Genomic DNA, 14,291 nt, shown 5'->3' with positions numbered 1-14,291 from the left:
GTTGCTATGAGTTGCACTTGAACTGTGGGAGATGGCTGGCAACATAACCAAAACACTGTCTGGAGTGGGGACCTAGGTATCTTGTTCCCATGCGAATATGACTAAAGGTCAATTACGTTGCTCTATAAATAGTGGACAGCCCAAGAGCCCTTTGAGCTCTCCTGCACAGCAGTGGGCTGCACGACAGGATCTCCCCTTGAGTGCGGATGCTCGCTTAAGGTTCTTCTCCTCGAGGTTGAGAGATTCCTTGCCGCAACAGATTCTTAGTAAGTGACTAATAGGATGCTAAACTTTGAAATCTTAGCTAAGTGATATAAGGATTGATGGCGCATATATAATCCTTTAGACATAAACTGTTGACCAAGTCTGGGACTAGGGTTGGATCCAGCTGCACCTAGACTCCTCTCTGAGGAGGAGTTTAGAAAGCAAGGGTGTCCTTTCTGAACCTCGTGACTCAACAAGGAGGGTCTCCCTGACAGCTTGTCTGACCCTGGCCTCTATGCAGTAAATAATCAAGTGTACCCTGGCATTGAATCTTGTAAAACAGCCTCACAGCTTATAAGCAGTTTTGAGCTCTCTCTGTAAGATTCAAACTTGTGTAGGTAAAATGGAGGCTTCCAGAAAGTTACCTTTACGTTTTGGACTAAGTGAAATGAGGAAAGGCTCAGGCCCTAAGAGAGCTGTGCTTGGGGATGCATGCGCTGTGTTTGCAAATTTTATACAGTATGTTTATTACTTTAAAATGGACATGTCCACATACACGCTGAAATATTACTTATTGTCTGCTGTGTTTGCAAGTCTCCTAAAATGGCCCATACCAATTTATCTCAACATCTAAATTTACTTAACTCAAACATCTATTTTTCTATGTAGCTGTGGCCACCCATCACTGATACAAAAGCCACCTGCACAATAATGACTCACCTGCACAACAGTCAGTCCAGTCATAGCACTGGAGTTGGCTCCATATGCCAAAAACAAGACTCTTGCATGGACGACTTCACTACCCATGGTATTAGTAACGTATCTGACAGATGCTATAACAGCTTTTTCTGTAAAATTTGTACCTTAAAAGGAGAGTGAATGTAGAAAGAGTTTACTGAGACAAAAATAAATTGGGAAGGAAAAGAGTTTAGAGAAGTACGTTTCTGAAATCAGTGTTAGTCACAACTACAGCCATTGGTCTGTGCAGATTATTTCCATTCTTTCTACCAGACATGCATGTCCTATCTCTTCTGCCACTGCACCTCCTGAATTTGTGCTGTGTTTTCTGACCCTCTATACTGAAAATAGCTGAGATAAATCTAAATAAGTGGAAAGTACTGTGCCAGCTTTAATAGTCTCTATTACTCACCTCCCAGGAACGTTTGCAAATAGGTTCAGTACAGGTACAGACACGATTGTCTAACACAGACACTTAAAAACTTGGCATAGTTGAGCATAGGCCATTGATTTATCTGTTCAGTTTCACCCGAACCGTATTTTAAACTGGCCAAATGTTTAACAAGCTATGTCCAGCCTAGACTGTGTTTTGGGATCTCAGTCCTGCAAGGCTCTGCCTTGATTTGAGATAGAAAAGCAATTAAGTACTCCTCCTTCTTAGAGTTATCTAAATATTTGCTAGATCAAGCCCAACTTCACAGGATAGATTTCCAAATTTGGATAGGAGATAGGCAGTCAGATGCTGTAGCTCCAGTGTTGCCCATTAACATTTATTGCACACAAGTCAAATCATAAGTAGCAATATGCAGATTTTAAAAAATAGAAAATTTCCCTAGAAAAAAACAGTTTCAACCCAGACACTGTGAAGCATGTCATAGGTAACACATAATTAGTGACACACCGTTCACTAAAATTTGCCATTAAATGCTAATCCTTTGCTTCTGTAGCTCTGCTAGAAATTCAGCTTTCAAGAAATAGTAAGTTGAATATACAGTCAATTTTTTTCTGGGTGCATCTTTGATGAGACAGTTCATGACACACAGAAATCAGCACTACATTCATACAATATTTCACATGGAAACATTATTAAAAACTAAAAAAATCAGAATAGGATGACATTTAATAGGTGTTCGGGCAAAAAGACTTAAACACTCAGATATTTGGATCACTGTCATAGCTCAGACTCATGACATTAAATTCGAGGCACCTCATTTACCTTTTACAAGCTCATTAGAATGCCTTGCTTGCCTGCAATACACACTGCTTTTAAGCTATAGATGCGCTTTTCTATCCTGACAGAGATGTAGGGTAGCTGTGGAAAAGGACCAAGATCCTAGTTCCTTTACTGCAACTATTGTGAATTATTTATGAAGTTACCTTAGAATCACAGAATCATAGAATCATATTAGCCTAAACAATATTTTAAAATGAATGGTTAATATATGGAAAGGCTGTAATTCTAAATAAAGAAATAAGTATAAAAAAGGCACTAACTAAACATGAGCTAGGATTCATAAAAAATGGAACAGTGTAATAAGGACATGCATTGGCTTATGAATCCAGGCTCTCATTCTGCACAGGTTGCGCTACAGCAGATCCTCTTTCAAGTGCAGAATGGCAGAACCCAGGCTTCTTAGAACTCTTTCATGCTTGCATAAAACTGAATGTGGAAGTTTACAGCAAGAAAGTATTTTCTGTATCTAGGACCTTCCTGTAATTTTTAGCTATCCCATTCCCCTTTTTAAATTAGATCATATTTAATTATGACTCTTTGAAAAACAAATGAGATTTACTTTGGCCTAATACAGGTCATATAGGGAGAGTGATAATACAAATGTGTATGAAATATACTTAGAATGACACAGTCCTGATTTTCTGGGATAACTTGAATTCATGATACAGTAAGATCCCATTTACTCAGACAAGCTCATACTGTGTTATGACATGGGCTAGGGACACTAACCCAGAACCATTTTCACCCACTATGTAAAGCTGTCTATATAGACTGGCAGAACAAGAGCTGCACAGATCCTCATTCATTGGTAAGCACTGTGCTGAGTGAAGCTTTGTCCGTTTACCCACAGTGCTCACCCTCACCATGTGGCACATCACTATGTAGTGAGGATTCTGTCTGCAGCAGCCTCAGACCAACCCCTGTACTGGATATGACACTCTGATTTGGTACTCACACCCCAGGACAAAGTTGGGTCCTTGAAAAAGTAATGAATTGGCTGAATCTCAAGCACAGACAAAACCAGCTATTGCAGGGATTATTTTATGTGAATAGTGCCCTACAACAACATACGTGTTAAGGGCTTGTGTCGATTCTTTAGCATAACGGTGGCCCCCGGTCTTCATCCCACAGCAACTTGGCTGCACAGGATCATGCAGGGGAGAAAGCGTCATGAAGCTAAGTGTGTGCCTTCCAAAATCTATTTGACTGACACATTTGCCAACAGACAGACATTTTCCTTTAATGCTCTATCACAGCCTTTCACCTGTGCCAGGACATTTTTGTGCCATGCATACGCCTGGCAAGTGAGATCTGGAGGTGGCAGAGGCTATAGCACAGTAGTGTGAACATGTGGAGGCTGACACCCCCCCAGACTCCTAACGTGCTGCTGAAACAGCTTGTGGGATGCAGGGTCAGAGGTTGCACAGGGTACCAGGAGTAACTGTGAAAATTCTAAGGATCTGGAACTACAGAGAACCCTAAGAGTTGAGGAATGAAGATTCAAGAGGAGGTATTTTCACAGGAAATAAGACTAACCATGACATCAAATATTAAGGAATTATGGTAACTTCTCCAACACAGAATGTTCTGAAATATGACTTGGTGTTTAAAAAAAATATTTTAGGACAGATATGTAGGAGTCACACAACCTGTGTTATGCAAGCAGTCAACTTATATGAGCACCCTTCTGTCTCTTCTAGATATGCATCTGGGTATTTATGCATACAAAATGGAATAACTGTGCATAATCCACTTAATTGCATTTTCAGCCAAGTTTCATCAGCTGAGTTGCGTGTTTTTATTATAATGATAAGTCAGTGAAAAACCTGGGCAGAATTTTAACACTTTCTGTTATTTTTGTTAGAATGACTGTACTGTCTGACAAAGAACAATGACCGTGACTGTTATCTTCATTGCAGCCCACCCCAGATTCACAAAGAAGCTTTAGAAAACCCTTTTGATATACTAGATGTGCCCATAAAGGCAAGAGAGCTCTGAGAACTTCAAGCTGAGAAATTTAACATGCTTGAGAAGCTCTATGAAAGCAAAGACCGTTTTCCCCCATCTGATTTACAAGCCATACTGTCTGTAGGGATTTTGCCTGAGTAAGGAGTGCTCGTTGTTATATATAGTGTCATGTCTGCCATGGGACATCAGTGATGTCTAATGGAGGCCAAAGAGCAATAGCTAGGGGAGTGGATTTGCCAACCGCTGCTGACCAGCTATAGCTCCTGATGGCAGGACTTAATTGAGAACTGGGAACTAAAGCAGTCAGGGGAAATGACTGCAAGAGCAAAGTGCACCTCTGTTTTTCTAGCAAGCATTATCTTATGAGCAGTGAGAAGAGACCTGAATTTTTATATTTTTTTCCTTAACAGTGCTTTCACAGAAGAAACCCAACTGTTGTGAGTGAAGGAACGCGTATGTATTGCTGAGGTGCACTGAAGGACATCATCAGTAGGGGAGAAATTTAATTCCACTTGCAAATGCAGCAGTGAAAATGCTCCAAAGCTGCAATAGCAAAAATGCTAATCTTGGAACACTAGCAAAATAATTGGTACATACTTAGGCTCCAGTCTTGCAAAAACTTCTGTGCAAATGAACTCAGCGGGACTGCTTCCACATACCTGCTCTTATGTTTTACAGTCTGCAGGACTGGGCCCTTACCGTATTTTGTGACTTTTTCAAAATGGGCACGTGAAAACTTCCTCATTAAAATAAATCACCTTGTATATTCTTTGCTTTATGTAAGTAAACTCTGTGCATCCAAGTTTTTAGTGGGTGTTTTTCTTCCATACTAACAAATGCAAAGCTTTAAATATTCAACCATTTCTAGGATCATTCCTCCATCTCCTAAACAATGCACTTGGATTATAATTATCTAAAAACCTTGAAGGGATGGATTGAAGCTAAATAGTCCTCAGATCCACCAAAAATCAGCCCTTCTCCCTAATCAGCCTGTTTGCCTTAGTCCAACTCTCATCCAGATCCCAGATGGGCTCTTATGTTCCTCCCACATTTGTGTTCCTCACTTCTACAAGTGAGTCAGTCCAGCCCACCCCAGCAGGCAGCTGCACTGTCACCCAAAATCAGCTGTGCAGAGTGCTGCCGCCAGCTTTTCTGCTTGACTCACAGCTCTCTTTGGGCTCCATCTCTAAAGGCCAAAACCAGCTAGGATGGAGCATTGCACAGTCAACAAGAGCTCTTCCAGCATGTCTGGTGCTCAAATCATGGCATATCCCTGGGGAACACGGCTGACAGAGAAAAATCAGAGCGCCCTGAAGACCTTCTAAACCGTTGTCCAACTCATTTTAATTTGTTGGCTAATTCCAGTTCTCAGAAAAAGCAAAGAAATGACACGAGATTTTTAGTCTTACAGTTTTAAAACCAATGTGGAGGTTTTCTCTCCTCCAACATGAGAAGCACCCCCAAACAAAATTGTTCATGAGTATAGTGGCAATGTGCGTCAGTCCGATTAGTAAGTACATCACTGAATATAGAGGTAGTACTTTTGAAGTGTTAGTGATTGAAGGACAAGTCAAAATTTGTAGGCAAAGGTAGGTGACAAACAAGATTTCATGCACCCAGTACGAGTTCAGCATTACCAGTACCCCACGACTCTTCATAAACTCTGAAAGGAGGGCTAAAACCCTGATTTGCTGTGGGGCATTGGACAACCTACACAACTCCTGCTTCATTGTCTTTAGGTCAGAAATGATACCACACACAGTAAAGTGCAATGGGATTTCAGTAGGAAAGGTACTCTCCATCCGTAAAATGCTATTCAGGGATTTTATCCATATAACCTCCCATACAATAGAAGAAAAAAATAATAACAGCAATAATTATCACCACACTGGTGCTTCCTGCATAGTCATTTCCTTCTCTTCTAATCCCAGCAGGATGTATAAGCAGCAAAGCTGAATGCTTATGAAAAATACATATAGTTATGAGAAATACAAAATCCCTTTGCTTGCTTGGGTGCTGTCCTCTGGCTTTTGCTAACATGATGCTGGAATGAGTGTTACGCCATTCAGTGCAGGACTTTCAGGAAAGCCAAAGGTTGCACGCACAGCAACAAGAGATGTGTTAGACTGCAAAAGCCATGAGTGGCTGTGGATTTTACCATTATTCCCCAGTTGCTCAGGCCAGAAGATGCGCTCAGCGCTGCACTAGCCACAAGATGGACTGGCAGTAAGCGTATTCACTAACTCTCGCTTGCCCAAGTCGTTTCAGCTATGCAATGGGAGTGCCCACCGCAGGTGCAGGGATGGGCAGAGACAAAACAAGCTAGCCGGGGGCTCTGAGCTGCCTGGCAGCATCCTTGTGGAGGTCAGTCTGCCCATCCAAGCGGGAGGGAGGGAACCAACGCGCCCCGGAGGACCCGGCGGGCGGGGCGCGTGTACAGCATGTGCCGGGTGACGGCCCCCCGCGGAGGGTTACGGCTCGCATTGTTTCCCTGCCTCCCCCCGCCTCAGCCCCGCACTGAGCATGTGCACAGCGCCCCTTCCTCCCCCCTCCCCGCCCGCGGGCCCCCGATCCGCGCAGAGGAGCGGTGAGCTCCGCGTCGTCTCGGCGGCAGCGGGCAGCAGCCGCGCTGACATGGAGTGAGCTGCGGAGCTGCGCGCCGCCCGGCCCGGCCCGGCCCGGCCATGGAGCTGAGGAGGTCCATCTCGGCCAGCGCGGAGGCCGAGAGACCGATGAGGCGCTACGGGGCAGTGGAGGAGACGGAGTGGAAGGCGGAGGCGCTGGGGAGAAGTGAGTGGGGGGCGCGGGTCCGGCTGGCCAAGGCAGCCCCGAGCGGCGGGGGGTGGCCGGCTGCGGCGCGGCGGTGCGGTGCTCCTGGCCCCGCGTCCGGCGGCGAGCGCACGGCGGCGGCTCCTCTTCAGCAGGGAGAAGCCGCCTTGGGCTTCTCGGGGAGGAAGGTTTGTGTGACCATTTTGCCCTCAGAGGCTGGTGCTTCCCGAGGGGGCTGTGTCGGAGACAAATAGCGTTTCCCTGTCGGGGGAGAGGGAAGCGAAGGGCTGGACCGTGCCGGTGCAGCTCCGGACACTTCAGTGTCTTCTTGCCAAATGGGTTGCTCGCTCCGCAAATTTTGCGGAGGCAAAGTGAAGCGATGAGAGGGTGGCTGAGGAAGGATGACTGGGACGTTAGCTCTCCCTCGTTGTTTGTTGGGTGTGATTTAATGTGCAGCTTTCCATCAATATTGGTAGCCTCTAACGTGCTTCACATTTGAAAGGCACAGATGACAACCTGGTTATTCCCTCTTGTTATCTCAGGCAGAAGGTACAGGAATACAGCACTTAGTTCACTTCTTCAATGGTTGCACTGTATTTATGAGCTCAACAAATGCTCTGTGGTGGAAGAGCTTTCTTGCAATCATAATTTTACAGAAAACAACAATTGACATAACCTTTCCAAAATGCTAATGGAAAGAGTAATTACGTAGCTGCCAATTCAAGTTATCAGTGGGACCTTGTCTTCTCTAAGATATTAGTTACTATTCTTTTATTGGCAGAACTATCTTCTTTACAACCTAATAAACCTGTAAACCCCTTTTAATTTTCCAGGTAACCATTGAGGCAAGAAGTCTTGAAAAGACTGTCACAAAAATCTCTATACTAGTATAAAGAAAAATATTTTCTAAGTTTCATCAAGTCTTCAATTAGGCCACAGGAAAAAAATGCTTTGTGTGTATCTGTTGTGACACCTTTGTCTTGATTGATACTGAGGTTGCTGATATTCTTGATTCACCATCCATCTTTTGATGCGCATCATGAAGTCTCACCTGGATGCCTTTCAACATCCCATGGCTTTGCAGCATCCTGGTAGCAGATTTTAGCCAGTGCTTTCGCTATGTTTAGACTTTTCAGATACTGCTGTGTTCTGGAGTCATACTTCGCCTCTGGTTTCAGTTTTTCTTGCATATGTTATTGTCTACCATATGCTGATGACAGGGGTGTAACTCTCCCACTCTGATGCTTCAGTTGCAGTGTTGGTTTTGTTGCAGTGCCTGGCATAGGTTCAGGACTGAGTAACTCCACACTTTCTAAAATGGAATTGAAGGCTGCAGTCACTGTTGACTGAGTTGGTGGACTCAGACACATGCAACAGTTTTGCAGGTCCTCTGGCATGATACAGACACATCCTTTTCTTGTTCTGATAAATACATCTGGTGGTTTTTTTTCCAGGGCTCAGGAGCTGAGTGCAGTGCAGCGCTTGTAATAATAATAATAATAATAATAATAATAATAATAATAATAACTGTCAGCTCCTGAAGTGACTGTAGGGTTATGTCTTGCAAGCTTTGGTCAAAAGATCACGTGTTTGGCAGAGGGCAACGTGGAGGATGAGTAGGAGACCCGATCTGCTCAAAAATATGTGCTTAGCATTGAGCTTCCACCCAAATCACAGCTTGACCGGGTACCAGCATGGGCTATTGGCAGGACTAGAACCAAGTATCCAGGTGTCTGCAGCCTGGCCCTGCTGCTGAGCTGCCCTTCTACACACTAGATTCTGTTAAATGAGAATATTTCTCTGTGTATAACAATTTAGATATGGAATAGGAAGTAATCTAGAGGCCATAGTCTCTTCTTTGAAAAGTAGAAAATTATTGTATAAAGACTTTGTTATTTGAATAATTGATCTGTTAGCTCATAGGCTTCAACTTTTTAAAATACTGTAGAAAATGCTCTTTATGGTAGCTGTTTTAGATGATCCCTGCATATCTTTCCTATTTTAGTATTAACACTGACTTCTGGTCACAGTTTTGCACTGATTAAAAATAAATAGATCTTACTATTTACTTTAATGCTCCCTTACAGCATAGGTCCTAAATTGCACGGCATGGTTACAGTAGCCTCCAGAAGGTCTGGGAAGAAGCTGAAAAAGCATCATCCCCTTTTTTACTAATGTCAACAATTAGCCTTTTGTATTTGCATATTGTTTTAAATATGAAATGCAAAGTAATAGTATTAACAAAAGCAGAAGCTTATTACTGCATATGCCTCTGCCCTTTTTACTCTGATGATTTGTTGTGTCTTAAATCAGGAGGTAAAACTTGTGTATCTGTACGACACTCTGCACGATGGATTGCCATTTCCTGGTCAGTGTGTTTTGATGTGAGGGTCATCATACCACAAGAGAATGTACATCCTGATTATGTCCATTACAGAAAGAATGCCATGGAAGTTAGGTAGTTTCTGTTTAATTTGTTAAATGGAAAGGGAGCTCTGTACTAACTTCTCTACCTATGGTACAGAAAGCATTGCTGGTTATTGGTTATAACCAAAGATGAGTTACTTCATAGCAGTGAAATGTAACATCATGCACATTTCTATTCTACAGTGGCCTCTTTCAGCCAGATTATCAATGGAGTTAAGCTGGCTCACAGTACCTGAGGATCCGATGCCCTGCAGCCTGAGGGTGTAATGATTTCCAGTGAGCTTGCACGCAAAATATGAAGGAGATTATTTAAAGGTGTCTCTTTAACCAGACACTGAAGCTTTTCTCTTCACATAGAGGACGGAATTTCCAAGGAGTAGAGAAAATTAAAAATGACGTTTTACCATCTACAGAGTAACTTATGTAATTTCCAGTGCATGCATGTAAAACACAGCCTTATAAATTGTCAGGCTTTTATAATAATAACGTGGTTACAGCTTTATCAGTAAATGATCTTTACAGTATAGTCTTGGGGAGCCTGCTCTGAAGCAGAGCACTCAAACATTTTGGTCAGTCCTCATTACCAAGTGCACAGCTTCATTTAGAATCATCTGTCTTGCTGTCAGCAGGGTCTCATAATGCCCTGATTAAATAACTGCATGCCACACCAGGGAAATAGCCACAAAGAAACAAAGCCGTTTTTCACCATCCTTTTGAACATTGCAGTTCTCAGATACGTTTCTGCTGATCTTTTCCTTCCTCTTGCAGTTTGTATGAGGTCTGGAACTAAATTAAAAATTCATGGTGAATGCCCCAGCTTCAGTCAGTATAAGGAAGCAGAAATGCCAGAAAATTACAAAGGATATGTTTTGATGCAATTTAGTGCACCATGAAATTTGCTTATTGTTTTCATGTGAATGGTAACTCAGCATTGGATGTAAACTGCCACACTGCTATATTGCAGTGGTCCAGCTTTTCAACTGTTTTTGAATATGAAGTGGAGATTAGGGGAAAGGGGCCCTATTACAGGCCAGCACTGAAGAGGAAGCTGGAGATTCTCAACATGAGATTCAGTAGCAGCACGAAGCCTTCGTAGCCAGTTTTACTTGCTCTCCCTTCATGCTGTGAACGCTGTATCACAGATAATGTCCAGGCAAGGTCCTGTGAGATGGCAGCATGCTCCAGAGCAGCACCAGTGGGGTGATTTTATCAGATAGCTCTGATTTGTTCCAACAGCAGAAAGATAGTATTGTTCACAGGTTCACAGAGATCCTGGACTGACACACGTGAAAGCTTATTTCGCCATATTCAGTTAGTTTATCTTGAAAACCTTTCTAAGCTTGTTAGTCAGAGACTCTTGTATGTATTTATATGCTCTGCTGCTGAGCACTGAGACTGGTTCAAACACTGAAAATATGTGCTATTTAATATTTTGTATTTGCATTTCTTGGCAGCATGGGAAGGTAGATGGCTGGTTGAAGACCAGTTTGTTTTTGAAGTGCTGTTATGCACAGAGATGGTCTTTCAGCTTGCAGAAGCTTGAAAAGCTAAAAAGAAAACGACCATAGATTGCAATAACATAGATAGTGGTCCTGTAGCCAGATCATCTTTTCTCTTTGGTGAACAAAGGATGAAGAAAATGCATTTATACCCTGGTTATGGGCACTAGCTTTAACTGATCTACTGGGAACTGTTTGTGTCACCTTTAAGGCCTGATTTCATAAAAGAACAGAATTCTGTTCGTGATGTTTTAATGTTTTTATAATAATTGGAAAAACATCTGTTGCGATATTAAATGTGTTTCTCTCTTTCTACTTGATTGATTTTTTTTGTCTTGTGTGGCAAAGCCTGCATAGCTAGTGTACTGTGACTTTTATCTGTCATTCCGGTCACCAAAGAGTAATTAGAATGGGTTTGTATTAATCATACGCCTGTCGGTATTAGTCAAAAAATAGGTAAATGCCAATTTGTTCTTGAATCTTTGTGTCAGCTTTATAAAATATGGAGATTTAATAACTCTCTCTATATCTAGTACAGACAGACTGGATAGTATGTTGGTTCCTGTGAGGCATCAGTACACTCCTGCGTATTCATGCTGGACTGGTCACAAGAGACTAGAAAAGCAAACTTATTTGGATTCTGACAAAGATGGATGCAGCCCTGGTACTTGGTAGCGGGTACAGGTGAATGTCCTCATTCTTCCTCCTGCATTTCTTCATGAGAGTGAAAGATGACTTGTGTTGTCTCATGAGACAGGGAAGGAAATGTGGTTAGGAAATTGCAATGGTGCTCAGGGCTGCCAAGTCAGAAACTACAGAGCAATGCTGGGAGTTCAGGGTTTCTCAGCGTGAGGGAAGACTCATGAGTTGGGACTGACAAGGGGCTGAAGCTTACTCAGTTAAATCTTAACAGTTTACACAGTTAAATCCAAACCTGCATCAATTATACCTGTTTCTATCGTCTGGTAGCTAAATATTCAAACACACACCTTTGGGCCTTCTTCCATAACACCCCACATATTGCACAAACATATACAAATCCATTTCAGTGCTTTGCATAAAACCTCTCCATTACTGTAACACCTCTCCAGTCAGTCAGGAATACACTATGACCCTGCCTATCATGCTCTTGTGATACTGTCTCCCAGTTTCATCATATCTCCATTCTGATTTAAAAAATAAAATAAAATTAAAAAGACATTTCACAGGCATAAACAAAATTTATGTAGCCCAACTACCACTGCTATTCTTTCACAGTGATGCCCTTGTTTTACTGTAAATTCCCCTAAATTGTTAGTTGTATCTATTACGGGTGATAAACCAGACAAAACAGATTAGGCTTATTCAGACCACCTATTAAGATAGGTGGGAAAGAAGATAACTGAAGGATATACACAATTACATTTCTTTTTATAGAAGCAGCAAGTCTGCTGGCTTTATGAAGGTCTGAAGACAGGCTTCAAATGGAGAATGTAATTAATATTCTTTCCATGTCTCCATTTGAATAAAAACAAACTGTGTAAAAATTTTTAAAAGAGAGCAACCAAGAAATTCAAATGTGACAATAAAACACTAATAGTGAACCCCACACCTTTTTACAAAATATTTAACAAAAAATTGTAATCAACAAAGACAACTGATTCAAAGCATGATGCGAGTTCTAGTTTTTTCCCTTGTTCACAATTATTAATGCTAATATATTTATATTATAGTTCAAGAGGATAAGCAGTCTGTGTCTGATCTGTGAAACCCAGACAGAACTCCCACACTGAAAATCAGCAAGGATTTCTGGAAAGGACTGAGGCTGTTTTCTACAACACAGTTGTAAAACTCACCTGCTTCAACGGCAGTGTGGCTCAAATTCTCCTACACGGCTTAGTGTCTCTAGAATTCACTGGTGATTTTGGCTAGCAGTATGCACATACAAATTATCTGCATTTTCATTGCTTATCCACTGTTACACGTACTACATCCTGATCCTTCTCCTTCTGCAAAATATTTCTTAAATACAGAACCTACCACTTAATAATCTCCACCACGTCATTCCTACACCACCTGTAACTCGTAAAGGGTGTATCTTGGATTTGTTTTACTTTGCAAAGACCCAGGAGAATGATTTACAGAGAGAGACTAATCCAGTTTATACTATCTACGTATTGTCTTATCTGATTCCTTCTCCCACAGCTGGGTGCTCCAGGCAGCTGCTGAGACAGATTAAGGAGGAAAAGGGAGAACTGGAAATACTTCAGTGCCTCAGAGTGCATTCCTGCTAAAACATTGGTCAACAACGTGAGGAACTGTTGGTCTCCCAAATCCGCAGAATTCTGTAGCATAGAGATTTACTTTCTTATCTGGTGACAGAAATAAAATCAGTTAATGGGATAACCTTGCCCCCATAGTCTTCCTATCATATTTAATGAGTTTTGCCTTTCCTTCACTTTTCTATCTATCTATGGGCTACCTGTGTCCAAGGTTTTTCAGCAAAAAGTGCAGCTAATTTACTCCCTAACTTGTCCCATGGTTCTGACCATAATTGTCTCTGTATGATACTTTGTATCTTACAAAGTCCAACTTGTGCTACAAAACACAGACAAACAAGGAAAACAACAACCAAATGCACCCAATCAAATCAAAGCCAAAGGGGGTGAGCATAGCAGGAGTCGTGCTAACTCTGGATAGGGGCTACTTTGCAAAAAACATGTTGGTTATTACGGATCAGGATTTTACTGCTGCACATCTACTTGCGTGTGTCAGCAGACATTTCTTTCTGCTGAGATACTCATAAATCAGAGGGTTAAGGGCTTCCAAAATCTCTGTGCCTGACTGTGTGTACCAAGCAGGAAATGAACACTTAAGTGTAATGCAGTGTTTATATTCAAACCAGTGCCAACCAATAATTGTTGGAAAAGTTATAGATGAGGCTAAAGTGTCATATTTGGGACTGTTGCTCATGAATTTTCCTATTTCCTTAAAAAATATTTTACAGAAAAAAAATGCATTAGACCTGGAAAAAAGGACACTTTGAACTACACACATCATCCTTGCTGCTGATAGCCTGTGGGATTATGGACTCTGTGTAATTTTTTTGACTATGTTTGATAATTGACCCCTTAGTTGCATAGCGCATTTTCATCAGTGTAACCACTTGTGAGAATGCGTGTGTGTCTGACTCGAGGGTACATCATAAAACAGGACTAAAAACTTACACTCGGGATGGGGCATGCGCTGCAAAGTACTGTGTATCATGCATGAAGTTTATAGAGTTTTCTTGTAGTTACTGAGCACAAGAAAGGTTGGAACTCAGCACTCTGTAATCCTGAATCCCAAAGAACTTTTCTTCTGTAGCTGAATATGTTCCATTTTCATAGAAGTCTAACTTAGTAAAATAGTCCCAGAGACTCAATAAGTAAATAATGCTAATTTATTTCCATGAAGCATATTCTGCTGTCTAA

At 41.8% G+C, this 14,291-nt stretch overlaps 1 protein-coding gene across 1 annotated transcript in view; it reads left to right on the top strand.

Moving 5' to 3' along the window:
- Nucleotides 1-6,737: 6,737 nt before the first annotated feature.
- Nucleotides 6,738-14,291, top strand: part of BMERB1 (bMERB domain containing 1) — a 57,977-nt gene continuing 50,423 nt past the window's right edge. The window contains exon 1 of the mRNA XM_054212800.1: nt 6,738-6,934. Coding sequence (XP_054068775.1) covers nt 6,829-6,934 — 106 coding nt within the window. The 5' untranslated portion in view covers nt 6,738-6,828. The remainder of the gene's footprint in view (nt 6,935-14,291) is intronic.

This window comes from Rissa tridactyla, chromosome 8 (genome assembly GCF_028500815.1).
Source record: "Rissa tridactyla isolate bRisTri1 chromosome 8, bRisTri1.patW.cur.20221130, whole genome shotgun sequence".
Lineage (NCBI taxonomy): Eukaryota > Metazoa > Chordata > Aves > Charadriiformes > Laridae > Rissa > Rissa tridactyla.
Note: the sequence above shows the minus strand (reverse complement) of the source record. Positions and strands in the feature narration are given on the sequence as shown.